Source organism: Oncorhynchus mykiss, chromosome 13, assembly GCF_013265735.2.
Source record: "Oncorhynchus mykiss isolate Arlee chromosome 13, USDA_OmykA_1.1, whole genome shotgun sequence".
Classification (NCBI taxonomy): Eukaryota; Metazoa; Chordata; class Actinopteri; order Salmoniformes; family Salmonidae; genus Oncorhynchus; species Oncorhynchus mykiss.
Window position 1 is genome coordinate 46,596,195 of NC_048577.1, and position 22,546 is coordinate 46,618,740.

At 44.6% G+C, this 22,546-nt stretch overlaps 1 protein-coding gene across 2 annotated transcripts in view; it reads left to right on the top strand.

Annotated features, from left to right (window-relative positions):
• LOC110486589 (transmembrane protein 104) overlaps positions 1-22,546 on the top strand; it is a 101,106-nt gene that overhangs the window by 24,953 nt on the left and 53,607 nt on the right. For both annotated transcript variants that reach the window (XM_036941303.1, XM_021558307.2), the window contains 6 exons: positions 3,845-3,966; positions 4,664-4,745; positions 5,997-6,084; positions 7,334-7,420; positions 12,892-12,991; positions 15,777-15,873. In XM_036941303.1, the coding sequence (XP_036797198.1) occupies positions 3,860-3,966; positions 4,664-4,745; positions 5,997-6,084; positions 7,334-7,420; positions 12,892-12,991; positions 15,777-15,873 (561 nt within the window). In that variant the 5' untranslated portion in view covers positions 3,845-3,859. The remainder of the gene's footprint in view (positions 1-3,844; positions 3,967-4,663; positions 4,746-5,996; positions 6,085-7,333; positions 7,421-12,891; positions 12,992-15,776; positions 15,874-22,546) is intronic.

Genomic DNA, 22,546 nt, shown 5'->3' on the forward strand with positions numbered 1-22,546 from the left:
TGGGACACAATCATGAAGTGGAACAACATTTATTGGATATTTCAAACTTTTTTAACAAATCAAAAACTGAAAAATTGGGCGTGCAAAATTATTCAGCCCCCTTAAGTTAATACTTTGTAGCGCCACCTTTTGCTGCGATTACAGCTGTAAGTCGCTTGGGGTATGTCTCTATCAGTTTTGCACATCGAGAGACTGAATTTTTTTCCCATTCCTCCTTGCAAAACAGCTCAAGCTCAGTGAGGTTGGATGGAGAGCATTTGTGAACAGCAGTTTTCAGTTCTTTCCACAGATTCTCGATTGGATTCAGGTCTGGACTTTGACTTGGCCATTCTAACACCTGGATATGTTTATTTTTGAACCATTCCATTGTAGATTTTGCTTTATGTTTTGGATCATTGTCTTGTTGGAAGACAAATCTCCGTCCCAGTCTCAGGTCTTTTGCAGACTCCATTCTTCCAGAATGGTCCTGTATTTGGCTCCATCCATCTTCCCATCAATTTTAACCATCTTCCCTGTCCCTGCTGAAGAAAAGCAGGCCCAAACCATGATGCTGCCGCCACCATGTTTGACAGTGGGGATGGTGTGTTCAGCTGTGTTGCTTTTACGCCAAACATAACGTTTTGCATTGTTGCCAAAAAGTTCAATTTTGGTTTCATCTGACCAGAGCACCTTCTTCCACATGTTTGGTGTGTCTCCCAGGTGGCTTGTGGCAAACTTTAAACGACACTTTTTATGGATATCTTTAAGAAATGGCTTTCTTCTTGCCACTCTTCCATAAAGGCCAGATTTGTGCAATATACGACTGATTGTTGTCCTATGGACAGAATCTCCCACCTCAGCTGTAGATCTCTGCAGTTCATCCAGAGTGATCATGGGCCTCTTGGCTGCATCTCTAATCAGTCTTCTCCTTGTATGATCTGAACGTTTAGAGGGACGGCCAGGTCTTGGTAGATTTGCAGTGGTCTGATACTCCTTCAATTTCAATATTATCGCTTGCACAGTGCTCCTTTGGATGTTTAAAGCTTGGGAAGTCTTTTTGTATCCAAATCCGGCTTTAAACTTCTTCACAACAGTATCTCGGACCTGCCTGGTGTGTTCCTTGTTCTTCATGATGCTCTCTGCGCTTTTAACGGACCTCTGAGACTATCACAGTGCAGGTGCATTTATACGGAGAATTGATTACACACAGGTGGATTGTATTTATCATTAGTCATTTAGGTCAACATTGGATCATTCAGAGATCCTCACTGAACTTCTGGAGAGAGTTTGCTGCACTGAAAGTAAAGGGGCTGAATAATTTTGCACGCCCAATTTTTCAGTTTTTGATTTGTTAAAGTTTGAAATATCCAATAAATGTCATTCCACTTCATGAATGTGTCCCACTTGTTGTTGATTCTTCACAAAAAAATACAGTTTTATATCTTTATGTTTGAAGCCTGAAATGTCGCAAAGTTCAAGGGGGCCGAATACTTTCGCAAGGCACTGGAATTACACATTTTTGTTCAAATTGTATTACACCCCAGTGAGACTCCATAGAATGAATACAGACATGTCTCCTTATTGTAAAATATGTACATCTGAAAGTAGAACTTACAGTGGGGCAAAAAAGTATTTAGTCAGCCACCAATTGTGCAAGTTCTCCCACTTAAAAAGATGAGAGAGGCCTGTAATTTTCATCATAGGTACACTTCAACTATGACAGACAAAATGAGAAAAAATATCCAGAAAATCACATTGTAGGATTTTTAATGAATGCATTTGCAAATTATGGTGGAAAATAAGTATTTGGTCAATAACAAAAGTTTATCTCAATACTTGATATACCCTTTGTTGGCAATGACAGAGGTCAAATGTTTTCTGTAAGTCTTCACAAGGTTTTCACACACTGTTGCTGATATTTTGGCCCATTACTCCATGCAGATCTCCTCTAGAGCAGTTATGTTTTGGGGCTGTTGCTGGGCAACACAGACTTTCAACTCCCTCCAAAGATTTTCTATGGGGTTGAGATCATTTTGACCCCACGGGGTGAGATCTTGCGTGGAGCCCCAGATCGAGGGTGATTGTCAGTGGTCTTGTATGTCTTCCATTTCCTAATAATTGCTCCCACAGTTGATTTCTTCAAACCAAGCTGCTTACCTATTGCAGATTGTCTTCCCAGCCTGGTGCAGGTCTACAATTTTGTTGCTGGTGTCCTTTGACAGCTCTTTGGTCTTGGCCGTAGTGGAGTTTGGAGTGTGATTGTTTGAGGTTGTGGACAGGTGTCTTTTATACTGATAACAAGTTCAAACAGGTGCCATTAATACAGGTAACGAGTGGAGGACACAGGTCTGTGAGAGCCAGAAATCTTGCTTGTTTGTAGGTGACCAAATACTTATTTTCCACCATAATTTGCAAATAAATTCATTAAAAATCCTACAATGTGATTTTCTGGATTTTTTCTCATTTTGTCTGTCATAGTTGAAGTGTACCTATGATGAAAATTACAGGCCTCTCTCATATTTTTAAGTGGGAGAACTTGCACAATTGGTGGCTGACTAAATACTTTTTTGCCCCACTGTATATGCATGTATTTTGGAGTTGTAGAGAGATCTGGTCATCTATACATACTACTGCATGTACAGTTTGAAATGACCCCGTGTCTCTATCTTCTTAATGTTCAGCAGAACTTTGTTCTTCATCCAGACTGAGATAATTTGTTTAAGACTATCACATACTTTGCTATAAAATGTATTCTCCTGCTGGGGGCTTCTAATTCTTCCCCTGCATTTTAAAACGTGGATTGACCAGATTGTTGACTTTCTTCCTCTTGAAAAGCTCACTTACGACCTCCGCAAGAGACATCCCAGTTTGATAGACTCTGGTCTCCACTACTCAAACTGGACAGAGTGAATGGGGTGATTTAAGGAAATGTGTGTGTGTGTGTGTGTGTGTGTATACAGGAAGTGTAAGTTGCTCTAAAGCTAATTCTTTAATTGTTGTCTCTGCTAAAGCTGGAAATGTCTACACGATTACTGATAGTGCTGCTGCGATTTGTTTGTTTGATATTTTATTCTATAATTTGTCTGCCACATCTGTGAATATGGAATGTGTTTTGTTTGTTGATTTGAAAAACAATAACTTAATATCTTTATGTTATACAATCGTGATGTAGAGCAGAAATGTTGCGGGCAGCACGTGCGGTGGTTACTCATCTAGTCAGGACACTGAAAAGAGGAAGAAGGAATGCTTAGGCACTGAAAAAGGCTACCACTGATGAACTTTGATGACCCAAACCATAAATTCTGTTTAGCAATGTGTTATTGTGAGGCCTGTCTAGGTATGTCACAAGTCTCTGCAGGGACTGATATCAGCATGGTTGTGTCTGCGTCAGCTGTTTTAAGGCTAGTTGTCTTGTGGTTAAGTGCCCTTTCTAGATGAAATATTAACTGACTGAAGGAATGGATAGGGATAAGGGCTTTTTAGTGATCTGACCTTCTGTTCACTGGTCTACCTATATGTCACGGTGTCAGCCCTACATCTACTGCTAGATGGGACTGTTATAGTCCACAGCTGAGGACAGTGTTTGAATAAGATCAAGATAATGTCTTCAGTTGACCAGTGCGTTGCAACTTGGCAATGTGAGGTCAACATGCTTTTCTTTACACCGGTGCTAAACTGTCGCATGATTTCCAGGGTTCAAACTTCACTCCCTTGACCAGAGTGTGGTCTTACGTTAAGTGAAGGGAGGATAATTTCCAGTAAACAGGAGCGTCCAGACCTACTGGCCTTTTGTGGACCCCCAAGACAACGACACCCTCTAATAGAGCACTCCCTTCATCTTACTTCTTGTTCTGTGTCTTTGCAGGTGGGCTTGGTGTACATGTTTAATCTGATCGTGGGCACGGGGGCACTGACGATGCCCAAGGCCTTTGCCCAAGCAGGTTGGGCGGTCAGCCTGGCGCTCATCTCCTTCCTGGCGTTTATGAGGCGAGTTCCTCGTAGGCTCACTGCCTTTCCATTCATTTCCACAACTGTTGCCTTACATCCACTTCCCCAGCTCTCACTTTAGTTTAAGCACACCATAGCACAAGAGGAAATTACTATATTTAATCCTTATCTTCCACACCTAAGGTCCTCCCAGCCACCTAAGTGGAGAGTTATTGCCCTGCCTATCAAATGGGATGCCACTGATGAGGCGTGTCAGTAATCTAGCAGGGAACAACCAGAGCAGGAGGAGTTGCAGATGAGTTGATGCAGAGTGTCAGTCAGCAGGAGGAAGTTGATGATGCAGGATGTGTTTCATTAGGGTAGTATGTGAAGAAAAAGGGGAGACAGTGGACACACAGAGATGCAGATCAGAGGCCAGTACTTTAGCTTTGTGATGTGGATTTAAACATACACTATGCCTTTTAACAGTTTCATCTTTTTATATTGCTTTGTTTTTAGATGATTGAGATCTAAAGGTCCTATTTTATCACCAAGGATAGTGTGCAGTTAGGCAAGGTCACAGACTACAACAAATACAACACAATGATATTCTTTGACAGTTGTTGACAATGGGTCATACAATTCTACATTTGTATAAAATTGTTATGCTCAGTATATAATATGTGTTGACTTATCAGGGCTAGTTTTTGTCATCTGAATATATTTTTCTGAACCCACTTTGTTTCATTTTCATCAGTTACATGACCACTACGTTTGTGATCGAGGCCATGGCAGCGGCCAACGCTCAGCTGTGCTGGAAGAGGAGGGAGCAGGAAGAGGTGAGTTAGCACATATAAATAACCAACAGGTGGAAGTAATGGAGGAAGAGTGATAGTTGACACTCATACATACTGTCTTTTCCAGTGATCCCTACTCATCAAGTGAAGGCCCAGATTCGCTAGTTCACTACCCCTTAAACCTCAACACCTTTACGGGAAGAATAACCTCAAGGCGCTCAATAGACCATTAAAGAATAATATGGGGAATGGAGCGCTTGCCACTCCCACAAATGTGTGATTAAACAAGCCTTGTAGTGTCCTCTACTGACTCACTGGGGGGGCAGTTTAGTTTTTAATCATTGTTACTTTAGTCATTTTAAATAGTAAGGGAAAGCCTTCTCGTGCAGAGATTGATGGAGCTGGTGGAGTTCATTTTCTTTTTTTACAGAAAAGCAGCAAGTCATTTTGCCTAATGTCCAACGTTTCCGCTGGAGGAGTTATGAGCGTTAAGGACAATGGGTCTGGCTTTGACAGAGCCCCAAACCCCATGGCCTTGATTCATGGATCACTTTGTCTTCCTCCAACATTTCCTCCCACATAATGGGAAGAAGGGAGTCACAGAGTGGGAATGTTTACCCTTGAACATTCTTTATTTCTTACCGCTCGAATGAAGCACATAAAAAAAATTAAGCCGTTCCTTTAAAGTCATATACTGGCCGACATTTTCTGAGAAAGTCCCATAAAAGTGTATTAGTTTGAATTTGGGGGGGACTGACTCTGCATCTCTCGGATGTGACGGAGAAATAGGATAGATCTGCTCTTTTGACTCAGCCAAGGACACATCTGTCACTTTGATGTTAGATGCTTTGTTTCTGTTGCCGGCATATTCTCTTCCAGTGAGCCACCCACTTCTTAGTCTCTCCCACACCCTGCCCAACCAGCTGTAGCTGCTCTTTTTAATTCAACTGATAATGACATCCTCAATGTCGATTGTAATTGAGCATTAATTAATATAAATCTGTAGTGAATTTGGTAGATGAAGAGTTATGGGAGGGCGTCAGATAGGCGCTCATATCTATTGTATATGAGGGGGACAGCTCCCTCATCCTCCCCAGCATATCCCAGCTGTTCCAGACAATTTCCAGATGCTGCTCCCCTCCACGTCACATGTCCAGCAAATAAAACACAGTGTTAATAGGTTGTAAACTGACTGTTGTTGGCACTGAGCAATAGGATTTGTAGATTAGGAGTGAAGTCAGTGTTGGGTGGAGGCAGGCTGGTTATCCTCTTTCCATCACCCATCATCTTCAGGTCCAAGACAGCGACTCCACCTCTGATTATTCGGATGATGATATCCGGGGACGATCAGAGCCAGAGATGAGGCCCATTTTGTCAGGCCGTGAGTATAGTGTTCCTCTCATCCCTCCTGAAGACTAGACACACTGCTAAGGTCGTGTTAAGAATGTGTTGAAAATAAGGTACACTACATGGCCAAAAGTATGTGGACATCTGCTCGTCGAACATCTCATTCCAAAATCATGGGCATTAATATGCAGTTGGTCCCCCCTTTGCTGCTATAATACCCTCCACTCTTTTGGGAAGGCTTTCCATTCAGCCATGAGCATTAGTGAGTTTGGATGTTGGGAGATTAGGCCTGACTCAGTCATTCCAATTCATCTCAAAGGTGTTTGATGGGGTTGAGGTCAGGCTGTGTGCAGGCGAGTCAAGTTCTTCCACACCGATCTCGACAAACCATTTCTCTATGGACCTTGCTTTGTGAATTTGGGGGGCATTGTCCTGATGAAACAGGATTGGGCCTTCCCCAAGCTATTGCCACAAAGTTGGAAGCACAGAATTGTCTAGGATTTTATTGTATGCTGTAGCATCAATATTTCCCTTCACTGGAACTAAGGGGCCTAGACTACTGAACCATGAAAAACAGCCCCAGTCAATTATTTCTCATCCACCAAACTTTACAGTTGGCACTATGCACTCGGGCAAGTAGCGTTCTCCTGGCATCCGCCAAACCCAGATTCGTATGTCAGAATGCCAGATGGTGAAGTGTGATTCATCACTCTAGAGAACGCGTTTCCACTGCTCCAGAGTCCAATGTCGGCAAGCTTTACACCACTCCAGCCGACGCTTGGCATTGCGCATGGTGATGTTATGCTTGTGTGCGGCTGCTCGACCATGGAAACCCATTTCATGAAGCTCTCAACTAACAGATATTGTGCTGACGTTGCTTCCAGAAGCTGTTTGGAACTCCGAAGTGAATGTTGCCACCAAGGACAGACTATTTTTACGCGCTATGAGCTTCAGCATTCGGCGGTCTCATTCTGTGATCTTGTGTGACCTACCACTTCGTGGCTGAGCCGTTGTTGCTCCTAGACGTATACATCTGGCCATGTAGTGTATATATGAAAACATTGAGTCTTGTGAAGGATTCGGAATTCTCTTTTTTGTCGTCCCTCCTTTTTGAAGGTCTCAATTCTTAAGCATATGTTGATTGACATAATCCGATCAATCATACATTGTATGTATCCTCCATGTCATTGGTTAATGTCAACATTTTATACAAGGAATGACATCAGAATTACTCCGATTGGAATGACTCACCACTGCATTCTCATGTCTATGCATTATCACAGAGCGAACAGGAGGAGGACACGTTGATCACTTTGACATTGTGGAGAGGGTAGAGATGGGTCAAATGGCCTCCATGTTCTTCAACAAAGGTAAGAGCCTATCCTCATTCAGTACTTTGAGGGGATATGATGAATCCACACTCTGTTATTGAATGAAGTGCTGCTGATGCCGCTATGTGCAGGGCATGGTAAAACCTGTCCTCCTTGTCTAACAGCTATGGAGGAGTCTTGACAGTTGTGTGGGATAATTTGGGGACAGTTTCTTAACCTTTAAATGGGAATCATTGTTAGATTCCAAAGGTGAGGCTGTTAGCTCTCTAATGGGGTGTAATTTTACACTGAGTGTACAAAACATTAGGAACACCTTCCTAATAGTGAGTTGCACCCCCTTTTGCCCTACAAGGTGTGGAAAGCATTCCACAGGGGTGCTGGCCCAGGTTGACTCCAATGCTTCCCACAGTTGTGTCCAGTTGGCTGGTAGTAGATCTCTACTAGTAGCATCGTTCCATCTCATCCCACAGATGCTGAATTGGATTGAGATCTGGTGACTAGGTAGGCCACTGCAGTAAGCTGAATTCACTGTCATGTTCATGGAACTATTCCTGGACAATCCTAGCCTTGTGCCATTGGGTATTATCCTGATAATACAAAATAAATTTGCAGATGGATACACTACTGCCATGAAGAGATGCACCTGATTGGCAATAATGTTCAGATATCCTGTGGCATTCAAATGTTCCTCCATTTTTATCAAGGGGCACCAATGTATGCAATGAAAACACACCCCACACCATTATACTACCACAACCACCACCAGCCCGCACACAGCATGATGGATGCATGTACTCATGGTTTTCTCCATTCCCTTGTCCCCCCATCAGCAAGAACCAGGGTACATTCAGATCAGGCAATGTTTTTCAAATTTTCCAGTGTCCATTGTTTTTATTCCTTAGCCCACTGCAACCACAGTTTTTTGTTTTTTTGCTGAAAGAAGTGGAACTCTGTAAGGTGGTTGGCTGCCATACCCCATTTGTGTCAAGGTACGACTAGTTGTGCATTCTTTTATGAGTCTTTGGGCACCAATGTTGTACTGGACTATCAGTTGACTTAACTGTAGCCCGTCTGTTGCGCTGCACAATTTGTCAGCCTCCTTTGTCCTCTTTCATCAATGACCCGTTACCGACCACTGGCTGGATGTTGTTTGGGTGGTGGATCATTCTTGATACACACGGGAAACAGTAGAGCGTGAAAAACCCAGCAGTGTTGCAGTTCTTGATGCACACCTGCTGCACCTGGCACCTACTACCATACCCCATTCAAAGGCACTTAAATATTTTGTCTTGCCCATTCACCCTCTGAATGGCACACATACACAATCCATGTCTCAATTGCCTCAAGGCTTAAAAATCCTTCTTTAACCTGTCTCCTCCCCTTCATCTACACTGGTTGAAGTGGATTTACAGGTGACATCAATAAGGGATCAGCTTTCACCTGGTCAGTCTATGTCATGGAAACAGCAGGTATTCCTAATGTTTGGTACTCTCGGTGTATATGGCTAAATGGTTGTATTTCCCAGGCCATCACACTGCTGCTGTTTTAGTCTCCCCAACTGTGTGTGTGGGCCTCCTGCGGGCTGCATCAGCGGCAGTGAACATGTTAAAGCCTCGGCAGCCTGAGTGATGAGCTAATTGAAAGCAGAATCATGTTCACCTTGAACCAGAAACAGAACACCCTTGCTGATTTACATTACTCACCTACGTCAGAGTAGACACTCCTCGGTGTGCTGGGCCCGCTCACTACCCCCTCCCCACCCTCTCCTCCTCTGCTGGCAGGTCGGCCTGTTTCTCAAGTAGTATTAACCAGGTAGGTGACTCAACAGTCTGCAGCATACGTACCTGCAGCGCCAATACTTCAACAGCATCGCTTTTGTCATCTCTGATGATAAAAAGGTCAAACCGTTCTGCCCCACTCTGACAATGTCATCTGTGTGCAGATCTCTTCCTGTGTTGTGATCCGGCTCTGGCCACTAGGTGGTGCACTTGGCACACTCGCACACAAAAATGATTCACTGACTCACACAAAGCCAGGCAGGCATGCAACATGCTGTTAGAGAAGCAGCGTGTTGTTCCCTTGTGGAACACTCCGGCTGCAGTCTCTTCTTTCCACTTTCTCTCAGCCCTATTAAAGTGTTAAAACACTCTTTGGGGATGACCTCTCTCTGTGTGTGTGGAGTGTGTCTGGTGGTGTTGTCCTCGGCTGCAGGTGAGGGTGAGGCGCCCTGAGGAAGTATCGATCGGTGGCAGAGATAAGAGTCCCCTCTATCTCTCTGTGTGATGTGGGAGTGCTGCCCAGTGACTCTAATCAGAAATGAATTAGATGGGTGCTGGGCCCAGCTCGCATGAGAGCGGAGTGAGATGGCTCCAGCATAGTGGAAGTCTCGTTTGTCTCTCTACCCAGATCTCCGCTGATATGAACTCTTCTTTGTGTAATTAGTGCTGGGAGGTAATATAAGATTAGTGGTATGTCTGATCAGGGAGTTTTACTGGTGTGGTAAAGCTGTCAGGCATTAAAACAAAATCTCTTGTTTTTTTTTTGAGGGATTGGATAGTGAAGTGTTGTTTCATGTGTTGTTGGAGTTAATGGGCTTGGCTGTGTGTGTGAAGGGCTGAGGCCTGCGGTGGGGAAGGGCAGCTCACAGAGCCAATCAGCTGGCCTCTTGAATCCTTACTACCTCGGGCCGGTTCTGGTTATTGATGGGACTGTTCGACCGCACTGGGCACCACTGGCAGGAAAGGCACTTTTTCACTTAATGCGCAGATGTAGATTCAGTGTGGATGTGTGGGGGAATACTTTTTTTTTTTCTTCTCCTGTCCACTTCATATAATTGAAAAATAATCACTATGAAAGGGCATTCGACTTCCTCCTGAGCTAAAATTGTCATAGCAGCAGAGCAAGCTTGGAATAAGGCCATGGGTATCGGCTCCGACAGACATAATTTTAATGGGGGCTGGTTTATCAGCGGAGCAGCGAGGAGAGTGCCTGTAGTGTTACTGTAACCTTCCTCATCCACAATTTGCAAGTTGATTAGAAGATGACTTTGGCTAATATCACAAAGGGGGGTGAACAGCAGAGGCTGGTCTGTGTGCTTCTGCGCCTATCTCAGCCCACCGTCCCTCTAGGTAGAAAAGGCAGTAGAAGTGATGTACGGGGAAATGGATGGTGTGCAGACAGAGGGAGAAGGTACAGGCTCTATAACATGCACCAACCACCCTTGACTTATAGAGACCATGGCGAGGAATACTAATCCAGTCTCTTTTATTACAGACCCCAGCTTTAATGAGTACCTAACACTGATGCATACATTTTTTTTTTATACTTGAATGACTTTTCTTAAATGTCATACTTGTACGCTATGAGGGGCACTGACAAAAGGAAAATGGGCAGCAGCGCTGCCACTGAGAAGATAAATGGACATGTTTATGTCAGCCATTCCCCCCTCCCACCAACCCAATTACATAAGCCTCAACTAAAATAGTTTTCAAGTCTCTATTGTATATGAACATAAAGGATGCGCTTTCCTTTTCAGAGAGCCTGCTGCTATTACTGCTCAACTCTATGATTACCCCGAGATCCAGATCAATATCCCAAGTTTTAGCACAGAGAATACATCTCACTCAATAAAAGCCCATTGGGGTTTCAAAATCAAACCTAAGGAAAGTAATTTCTGTTGCATCCAACAAACCGCCTTTAGTTGTCAGGCTCTCGCATTCACATTCCTGCCTGATGAAGCTCCACGATAGCAGAGCGGAGCCCAGTACAGCTGTGGCTTCCAGCGTGGTTGGCATTCAACAAAATGGCTGTGGATGTTGGAAGGAAGCAACTTCCTAACATTCCTCTTCTGGGAACCACTCCCTCCTCCTCCAGACCCAGCTAGAGAGGCTATCAGAGCCTCTGTCAGTCTGCAACAGTGGGGTGATGGATAGTGATGTGTGTCCGTGCCGCTAGGGGACTGAGTGGAGCTCCTAGGTGAAGAGTCATTTGCAGCAGCAGCGTGAGAGCCTCTAACCGTGGGTAATGGGGAGGTATTAGTGACAGAGCCTGCCAGGGCAGCATCCTCTTGGTCATGCTGGGTCCTCACCTAGCTATCGCTCACTGACAGGGGCAGCACAGGCAGCACTGATTCCCCCTATCCGAGGCAAAAGCTCTAACAGGCTTCCTTTCCATAGGGCCAGATGGAGACATGCAGGAATGGTAGAGAGTACTGTACAGTGCTGACCTCTGAAAGTGGGGTTGTCGGAGAGGAGGTGAAAATGGAATGTATAGAATTGATACTTCCAGTGTGCAGATCAATACTGATAGGTACAGTATAGTCTTGAGTTATCAGTGTTTATTTTCCCCAGCCTGTGTTTTATGACCTCAGTGCACCACTGCACAATGATGTGATCAGATGGTCCTGGAAGAGAATAAACACAACCTGGCTACCAAAGTGCCCTTTGGTTCCCCCTCCCACAGTACTTTAGCACCACATTATCCTCAATGGCGGTAAGATGAGTGGTGGTGCTAGCTAGGTTAATGTTTGCTGTCATCACCCCTTTCCCACAGAATTTACCTGATTTTAGACTCTCCATCTAACTCAAACAGGGCTGCAGCAACTTACTGTAGCAACTGTAATATAGCTTCATATCATAATGCAGTCTACTGTAAGTGTCCATCAATCCCTGCCATAAGACAGGTGATGACTGTTTTACAACTACATGGGCTTATCTGGCTGTTGGACCAGCTAGTCCTCTTCCATATCCCTTTTCTTGTTTCCCTCAGCTCGGCTGTGTGATGGGCAGCAGAAGGTTGCCATTCGTCCCTTTACTCTCAGATCAGATGAATCAATTTAGCCCTGTAAAACTATAAACCCCTCACTTTTTATTGATTTTTAATGGACTCCACACTCTAATTTCCCTGTCAGTAATGAATTGGCTGCCAGGACCAGTAGGACACAGGAGCCTCCCACACGAGAACTCCAGTGTATGATGGATGCCTGGCACAACATGGCTATCGGTCTCCCGTTGTTGAAAGCTCTCAATCTCCGCTCGTTGCGCCAGCTTGGATGGGCCAGTAGTGTGAGGTGGGTGTGGGGGAGGTAATGAGGAGAATTTTCATCATGAAGTGAATACTTTCTTAATTAGTGTGATTAATATTCTTCCGGAGGAGCGGAGAAATGTACTGCTGCAGTTGTGGCTGCCATCCCGGAGGGAGAAGCAGGGGATTGATGGAGGAGTGGAGGTGTAGAGACGGAGGAGATTGCCTCTGATGGAGACTGCACGTTTAGCGGTTGAAGTTTGACACAAGTTGCATTGACCATATTTCATAATCAGGCATCTGACGGCTGTTAAAGATGAGGAATGTGTTAGCTAAGCTATCCCTGCATGTGTGTAGGCAGATTCTCTCAGAGATATGATGAACTGATAACACAGTCATATACACTAGAAATGTATAATGTATGACATTGTATGTATAGCTCCAGGTATAATCTGCTCATGTCTTAACCCTTTGGTTTTGTCTTTCAGTTGGTGTCAACATGTTCTACATCTGCATGGTAGTCTACCTGTATGGAGACCTGGCCATCTATGCTGCTGCTGTGCCCATATCACTAATGGAAGTAGCCTGGTAAGACCAGCCAGCCAGCTTGCTGCTGATTCATTACATTCATGGGTTTCTTATTTGGGGGTGTTATTTCAAGCAACTTTATGACTAATGTGGGTGCAGCTGACTTTCCCAAGTACTTGGAGCATTTACTTTTGTCAGGACAAAGCATATCCCTTTCTCTCAGTTCTGTTTTTATCTCTGCACTTTGGCTGTTCCCTGACCTTCTGCCTCAGTAAAACTTTCTGATGAGGGGGCCTTTAGCCTTCCTGACCTCCCACCAGTGCTCTTGGCATTTACTTTTTGTTGACTGGCTCCCAGACAGGTTTTTATTCCCCTCCACTGGCCCGGTGGGGCTGGGTGAATATCACATATTCCATATTGTCTCAGACAGTTCTAAGGGAGGCTCTTCTCTACAGAAACTATTGTCCTGGTGAAACCACCTCAACCGTCAGGATCACAATTCAATTTGGTGTAGCTTTATGACAGAAAGATGATTGACTTTCTCATGGTGTTCCAAAAAGTACAATTTCAACCAAAGACCCCTCCCCAAACACTAAAGCGCTCTCCGATTTTGCCCAAATGACGTTAGATTATCAGTGACTTTTTAAGGGTTCAGTGAGCCCTGGGAGTGCCATATAGGGGTATCTTATGAACATAATGTGGTGAGGATGAGATCCTTAAACATTTATAGGGATACTTAACTTTTAAAGGTCAAGGTGAGTGAATACATTTCAATTCAAGATTACAATTTAACCACTTACCACATCAGAGGAAGTTCTATTAACATACCACCATAATAGCATTAAAAATATACATTTGTCCCTCTCTGACTCAGCGGGGTCGAAAAGCCTCGTGGTAACTTTCTAGCTAAAATGTGAGGCGGAACAGACACTTAAAAAGGAATTACCCTATGGCACAGACCGGAGCTCCCCGCTCGACTGGCTCTGCCACTGAGGAGAGCCAGGCGATTGAGATCGTAGAGCAGTATCTCTTTGTAAAGCCTTGCCGCAGCAGACTTCTCGGTGGCAGAGGCAGATTCTAATGATTATGTCCCATAATTGATGCTCAGTCTGCCGCACCTTGTTGGCAGCACTGAAAGGGTTTTGTGATTGCCTCAGAATGACAATGTGTAATTTTCCACCAGGAAGACTGGATCATCAAGTCTAGTGCAGTGATATAACTTTTACTGATACTTTTCTTACTGATAGTCTAACCGCTCCGAGGTAGTAGGAACTGACCTCGCTGATAATCTAACCGCTCAGAGGTAGTAGGAACTGACCTCGCTGATAATCTAACCGCTCCGAGGTAGTAGGAACTGACCTCGCTGATAATCTAACCGCTCAGAGGTAGTAGGAACTGACCTCGCTGATAATCTAACCGCTCAGAGGTAGTAGGAACTGACCTCGCTGATAGTCTAACCGCTCCGAGGTAGTAGGAACTGACCTCGCTGATAATCTAACCGCTCAGAGGTAGTAGGACCTGGCCTCACTGATAATCTAACCGCTCAGAGGTAGTAGGAACTGACCTCGCTGATAATCTAACCGCTCAGAGGTAGTAGGAACTGACCTCGCTGATAATCTAACCGCTCAGAGGTAGTAGGAACTGACCTCGCTGATAATCTAACCGCTCAGAGGTAGTAGGAACTGACCTCGCTGATAATCTAACCGCTCAGAGGTAGTAGGAATTGACCTCGCTGATAATCTAACCGCTCAGAGGTAGTAGGAACTGACCTCGCTGATAATCTAACCGCTCAGAGGTAGTAGGAACTGACCTCGCTGATAATCTAACCGCTCAGAGGTAGTAGGAATTGACCTCGCTGATAATCTAACCGCTCAGAGGTAGTAGGAACTGACCTCGCTGATAATCTAACCGCTCAGAGGTAGTAGGAATTGACCTCGCTGATAATCTAACCGCTCAGAGGTAGTAGGAACTGACCTTGCTGATAATCTAACCGCTCAGAGGTAGTAGGAATTGACCTCGCTGATAATCTAACCGCTCAGAGGTAGTAGGAACTGACCTCGCTGATAATCTAACCGCTCAGAGGTAGTAGGAATTGACCTCGCTGATAATCTAACCGCTCAGAGGTAGTAGGAACTGACCTCGCTGATAATCTAACCGCTCCGAGGTAGTAGGAACTGACCTCGCTGATAATCTAACCGCTCAGAGGTAGTAGGAATTGACCTCGCTGATAATCTAACCGCTCAGAGGTAGTAGGAACTGACCTCGCTGATAATCTAACTGCTCAGAGGTAGTAGGAATTGACCTCGCTGATAATCTAACCGCTCAGAGGTAGTAGGAACTGACCTCGCTGATAATCTAACCGCTCCGAGGTAGTAGGAATTGACCTCGCTGATAATCTAACCGCTCAGAGGTAGTAGGAACTGACCTTGCTGATAATCTAACCGCTCAGAGGTAGTAGGAACTGACCTCGCTGATAATCTAACCACTCCGAGGTAGTAGGAACTGACCTCGCTGATAATCTAACCGCTCCGAGGTAGTAGGAACTGACCTCGCTGATAATCTAACCGCTCCGAGGTAGTAGGAACTGACCTCGCTGATAATCTAACCGCTCCGAGGTAGTAGGAACTGACCTCGCTGATAATCTAACCGCTCCAAGGTAGTAGGAACTGACAAGTCTGCAAAGTTTTAGTAATTCTGCCCTGTCATATTTAATATTTTATCATTGCTTCATGTTTTTTTGCAATATTGTAAACTAGTCTTTCCTGTCGTATGTTATTCTTGGACTGACTTGATCTGATCATGAAGGGATCTGTAATGATCACCAGTCTGTCTGTTCTCTCTGTAGTGGTAACCACTCATGCAGTGCTGGCAGTGTGAAATACGACGACACCGACTTGTGCTGGGGGCCTGTCACCAGGAAAGACGCCTACAAGGTGTTTCTGGTGAGTACATACTGCACCCCTGTTTCTCACCCCTGTCCTTCTACCCTCGTCCCAAAGGCCCCTGGAGGACACATGGTGTACCACACCTCTCTCTGTCAGCCCCTGCCATCGTGACTGAGCCCCAATGTGCCAACCCCTGTCTGTGTTAGTGTCAGAGAGCCTCTCACGGCCTCCACTCCTGCAGCCCTGAGCAAGTGTGTGTGCCCTTGAAGTCTTAAGAGAGCGAAACTCCTGCGATTTCCACTTTTGCTTTAACTTTGCCGGCCGACAGTGATAGATGTGCTGATCTCCTCCTGTATTATTTCCCCCCTCCACTGTTCTCCCTCCACCCTCACTCCTCCCTCCACCCTCACTCATTTTCAACAGAACGAGCATACCCAAACAATTCTCCAATAAATGCATTGTTGTTTTTTATCTCGTCTGGATAAGCCTCTTACATCATGTCAACGAATTGAAATTATGCTGATTTATAATCTCCTCCTGTATGTTTTGTTTACCTTGCAGTTTCACAAAGTTTCCTTTTAGGGAAAGGGACATTTCCACCTCTGTTAATGTATCTAACTGATTGCTTCTTATTATAGTAGATGTTGAGATTATTTCGGCTTGGTAATATTTTAAAATAATTGATTGTATCTGACAGAAAGTCAACTGTTCTCTGGTGTTTCTTAAAGAAGATGTTTCCTGTTATTAGTTTTGGTCTCTCCTGCTTACAGACATTTGGACTTCTAGGGGCTTAGTTGTATTTTCTCCCATTTTCTTCTCCATGAAACCTTATTAGATTCCTTCCTGTGGTGGACTCGTCCTTAAATAAATAATTGGGCTTTGATAAAACATTCATCAGCTTCTGTTAGCACACAGGGAGTGGAGTGTCTTCCTGCTCCTCAGCCCCCCTTTGTCTTTGACGTGCCTGGGTCAAACGATCTGGGCCCTTAGCCACTGCCCACCACTCCCCATGATCACTTTAAATAATTGATTGACTATTCCTTTTAAGCCCAGCCGCTCTCCATACACCGCTCTGTCCTGCCCAATGGAAATACCTCTCCTCTCCCCCCTACGCTATGCCTGCTTATGCTCTCTGACACATCTCTGTCCCACCCCAAAGACCAAGGTGCCCTTCGTCCTAATGATGGGTCTATCTAGGCACAATGTCCACAACATCTAGTCTTTGCCATCTGGAGTCATTATGCAGCCCAGTATTTTCCCTTTTCCTTACAACAACGTCCATATCATTTCACTGGAAGGCTTCAAGCTCCGAACTAAGTGACCTGCTTTATCACCCTACTGCCAGTCTCTTTATGAACTGAGTGAGTCAAAGGGTGCTTTAGTATTGACTCCTATTATAATATGCTTAATCAGACTTTGGAAAACATTGGAACAGTTGTCAGAAAGGCTGACAATACGGCATTGGGAAATGCCCCTTTATTTTGTTTTGGTTTAGCTAAAGAATTCAAATGAGCCTATTCATATTATGCCGTCCCATTCTGTGTTTGTGTTTGAAAAAGGCAGTACAAAAAGAACCATAATTACAATTCCTAATTACTTTTTTTGTTTTGGTTATGCAATTAGTTTGGCTTAGTTTTGAGGCTCTAAGAGGGTGTTGGCATTAGCAAACACACTGCGTTCAATATGTTAGCATTAGTTGCTGCTCAGTTGTTGTATACCAATGGAATTGCTCAAAGCTGGTCTTTGAACTATGTTCAGGAGGTTCTCTGTATTTCAGTCGTCATTACATTCTATCTGTTAATGGCCCTTCTCTCCTGTCCTCATCAACCACATTTCTCTCCTCACCATCACATCTTCTCAACCTCAAAATTGAGTAGTCTCTCCTGGTAACAGATTGTCAGTTAATCCTCCATTTGTACCTTGACCAGGCATTTGTAGCTCCCAGTTCTATAGGTGCCATTGATAAGGGGCTTTAATCCCTTGAATGGTATTATCCGTTTCCTTAAGGGATTTTACTGCGGTAACTGCTCTGTACCATATTTATTCATCTTAAATAATCAATAGTGTGTGTAATGTTTAAGTTGTGGTTTTGTGCTAAGCAGTAATGCAACCTGAACTTCCTCAGTTGGGTGCGTATTTAGTCTGCCTGGGCTGCCGTACTGTGTAGGGCACCACTGGCTGCCACATGGGGAGTGGGATTGATGTCGGACACATTAGTCCAGCCACAGCGTTATTAGGGTTTAGAAAAGGAAGCAAGGAAAGATTAAAGGGCAGCCCGATTACAGCATAACGGTGCACAGCTGTAATCCCCGTGTGGGTGGCTGTTTGAGAGAGAAGGAAAGAGAGAAGGAGAGAGCATGATATAGAGAACTCAGGCTAATGTCACAGACAGACAGAAGTAGGGTTGATGGAGTGGTTTCTCCAGGGGGCCTTCTACCCTCTGCACCCTCAAATGGACTGTTGCCCATATAGACAGGCTTAAGACTTTTTTTTCCACCTGCCCTGTACTGTGTTGGTCTGAAAGTCACAACCCTGGGCGTTGCATGTTTCGGGCCACCGGCCTCATCAGACCAGGTTTTTATAGTTGCCACCCACATATCAGTGGTCTGCCTGGCCAGACTGCTCTAATCGTCATCAACTGAGCCACAAGCTAGTCTTATTCTAGATCTCGTTGGTCGATTTTGAATGTGCCAGTCCCTTTATCAGAACAAGATACAATACACATTTCAGTTGAAGGCATTTGAATTCAGTTCTAGGTATCCCCCTTTCCCTTACATGACCAAAACTGTGGACACTTGCTCGTCGAACATCTCATTCCAAAGTCATGGTCTGCGCACTTCTGCACTCGGCTGTCCCGTTCTGTGAGCTTGTGTGGCCTACCACTTTGTGGCTGAGTCATTGTTGCTCCTAGACGTTTCCACTTCACAACAATAGCACTTACAGTTGACCAGGGCAGCACTAACAGGGCAGAATTGACGTACTGATTTGTTGGAAAGGTGACATCCAATGACGGTGCCACGTTGAAAGTCACTGAACTCTTCAGTACGGGCCATTCTACTGCCAATGTTTGTCCATGGATGTTGCATGGTTGTGTGCTCGATTTTATACACCTGTCAGCAACAGGTGTGGTTGAAATAGCCGAATCGACTAATTTGAAGGGGTGTCCACACTTATGTGTGTGTCTGTGTGTGTGTGTGTGTGTGTGTATATATAGTGTACCTCACATTATGCTTGTAAATCTCTCATTTCATTTGTCATTTTTTTTCCAGACAGTTGCCCCACAGTGGTTGCAGCAGTGTTTGTTGTACTTGGACAACAGATTGTGGGTTATTTTTAGTATGTGACAGAACAGCTGTCCCAGTTCAGAAAAGTAGTTCTGCTCTACTAGCAGACCCACAAGGCTCTGGGGATCAGCACAGAGAAGGGGAGAGAGGTGAGAAAAACACTGACCAAATCAAGGATCATCTATTATATAGGAGGGACTATTTTGATAACCGCTGTCAATAGATTTCTTCAGCTTATCTGAACAAGCTACCATCTTCACAGCCTGTCCAGGGCTGGGAATTTCCAGGGACCTCACGTTGTTATCACGATACTTAGGTGCCGATATGTATTGTGATTCTATATGTATTTCAATTTGATAATGCTGCAGAGAGACAAGAGAGCATGAGAAAATAAGTTTTGATCAGTCATTGAAATAAGTGCTGAAAACATGTTGGCTCACTATTTAAAAAGATGGAGAACAAGCCGTAGGATGAAAAATACCGGAGTTTTGACTTGCTCTAGCTTATGCTACCAAGAAACAAAAAACATGTATGTATGTATGTATGAATGTATGTATACTGCTCAAAAAAATAAAGGGAACACTAAAATAACACATCCTAGATCTGAATGAATGAAATATTCTTATTAAATACTTTTCTTTACATAGTTGAATGTGCTGACAACAAAATCACACAAAAATGATCAATGGAAATCAAATTTATCAACCCTGGATTTGGAGTCACACTCAAAATAAATTAAAGTGGAAAACCACACTACAGGCTGATCCAACTTTGATGTAATGTCTTTAAAACAAGTCAAAATGAGTCTCAGTAGTGTGTGTGTGGCCTCCACGTGCCTGTATGACCTCCCTACAACGCCTGGGCATGCTCCTGATGAGGTGGCGGATGGTCTCCTGAGGGATCTCCTCCCAGACCTGGACTAAAGCATCCACCAACTCCTGGACAGTCTGTGATGCAACGTGGCGTTGGTGGATGGAGCGAGACATGATGTCCCAGATGTGCTCAATTGGATTCAGGTCTGGGGAACGGGCGGGCCAGTCCATAGCATCAATGCCTTCCTCTTGCAGGAACTGCTGACACACTCCAGCCACATGAGGTCTAGCATTGTCTTGCATTAGGAGGAACCCACGGCCAACCGCACCAGCATATGGTCTCACAAGGGGTCTGAGGATCGCATCTCGGTACCTAATGGCAGTCAGGCTACCTCTGGCGAGCACATGGAGGGCTGTGCGGCCCCCCAAAGAAATGCCACCCCACACCATGACTGACCCACCGCCAAACCGGTCATGCTGGAGGATGTTGCAGGCAGCAGAACGTTCTCCACGGCGTCTCCAGACTCTGTCACGTCTGTCACATGTGCTCAGTGTGAACCTGCTTTCATCTGTGAAGAGCACAGGGCGCCAGTGGCAAATTTGCCAATCTTGATGTTCTCTGGCAAATGCCAAAAGTCCTGCACGGTGTTGGACTGTAAGTACAACCCCCACCTGTGGATGTCGGGCCCTCATACCACCCTCATGGAGTCTGTTTCTGACCGTTTGAGCAGACACATGCACATTTGTGGCCTGCTGGAGGTCATTTTGCAGGGCTCTGGCAGTGCTCCTCCTGCTCCTCCTTGCACAAAGGCGGAGGTAGCGGTCCTGCTGCTGGGTTGTTGCCCTCCTACGGCCTCCTCCACGTCTCCTGATGTACTGGCCTGTCTCCCTGTAGCGCCTCCATGCTCTGGACACTACGCTGACAGACACAGCAAAACTTCTTGCCACAGCTCGCATTGATGTACCATCCTGGATGAGCTGCACTACCTGAGCCACTTGTGTGGGTTGTAGACTCCGTCTCATGCTACCACTAGAGTGAAAGCACCGCCAGCATTCAAAAGTGACCAAAACATCAGCCAGGAAGCATAGGAACTGAGAAGTGGTCTGTGGTTACCACCTGCAGAACCACTCCTTTATTGGGGGTGTCTTGCTAATTGCCTATAATTTCCACCTGTTGTCTATTCCATTTGCACAACAGCATGTGAAATGTATTGTCAATCAGTGTTGCTTCCTAAGTGGACAGTTTGATTTCACAGAAGTGTGATCGACTTGGAGTTACATTGTGTTGTTTAAGTGTTCCCTTTATTTTTTTGAGAAGTGTGTGTGTGTATATATATATATATATATCACGCAGTTGAAGTCGGAAGTTTAGACCTTATCATTCTGACATTTCACATTCTTAAAATAAAGTGGTGATACTTACTGACCTAAGACAGGGAATTTTTACTAGGATTAAATGTCTAGAATTATGAAAAACTGAGTTTAAATATATTTGGCTAAGGTGTATTTATATTTAAACTCAGTTTTTCATAATTCCTGACATTTAATCCTAGTAAGAATTCCCTGTCTTAGGTCAGTAAGTATCACCACTTTATTTTAAGAATGTGAAATGTCAGAATGATAGTATAGAGAGTGATTTATTTCAGCTTTTATTTATTTTATTACATTCCTAGTGGGTCAGAAGTTTGCATACACTCAATTAGTATTTGGTAGCATTGCCTTTAAATTGTTTAACTTGGGTTAAACGTTTCGGGTAGCCTTCCACAGGTTTCCCACAATAAGTTGGGGGAATTTTGGCCCATTTCTCCTGACAAAGCTGATGTTACTGAGTCAGGTATGTAGGCCTCCTTGCTCGCACACGCCTTTTCAGTTCTGCCCACAAATCTTCAATAGGATTTAGGCCAGGGCTTTGTGATGGCCACTCCAATACCTTGACTTTGTTGTCTTTAAGCCATTTTGCCACAACTTTGGAAGTATGCTTGGGTCATTGTCCATTTGGAAGACCCATTTGCGACCAAGCTTTAACTTCCTGACTGATGTCTTGAGATGTTGCTTCAATATATCCACCAAATTTTACCTCCTCATGATGCCATCTATTTTGTGAAGTGCACCAGTCCCTCCTGCAGCAAAGCACCCCCACAACATGACGCTGCCACCCCCGTGCTTCACGGTTAGGATGGTGTTCTTTGGCTTGCAAGACTCCCTCTTTTTCCTCCAAACATAACGATGGTCGTTATGGCCAAACAGTACTATTTTTGTTTCATCAGACCAGAGGATATTTCTCCAAAAAGTACAATCTTTGTCCCCATGTGCAGTTGCAAACCGTGGTCTGGCTTTTTTATGGCGGTTTTGGAGCAGTGTCTTCTTCCTTGCTGAGCGGCCTTTCAGGATATGTCGATATAGGACTCGTTTTACTGTGGATATAGATACTTTTGTACCTGTTTCCTCCAGCATCTTCACAAGATCCTTGGCTGCTGTTCTGGGATTGATTTGAACTTTTCGCACCAAAGTACGTTCATCTCTAGGAGACAGAACGTGTCTCCTTCCTGAGCGTTATGATGGCTCCGTGGTCCCATGGTGTTTATGCTTGCTTACTATTGCTTGTACAGATGAACGTGGTACCTTCAGGCGTTT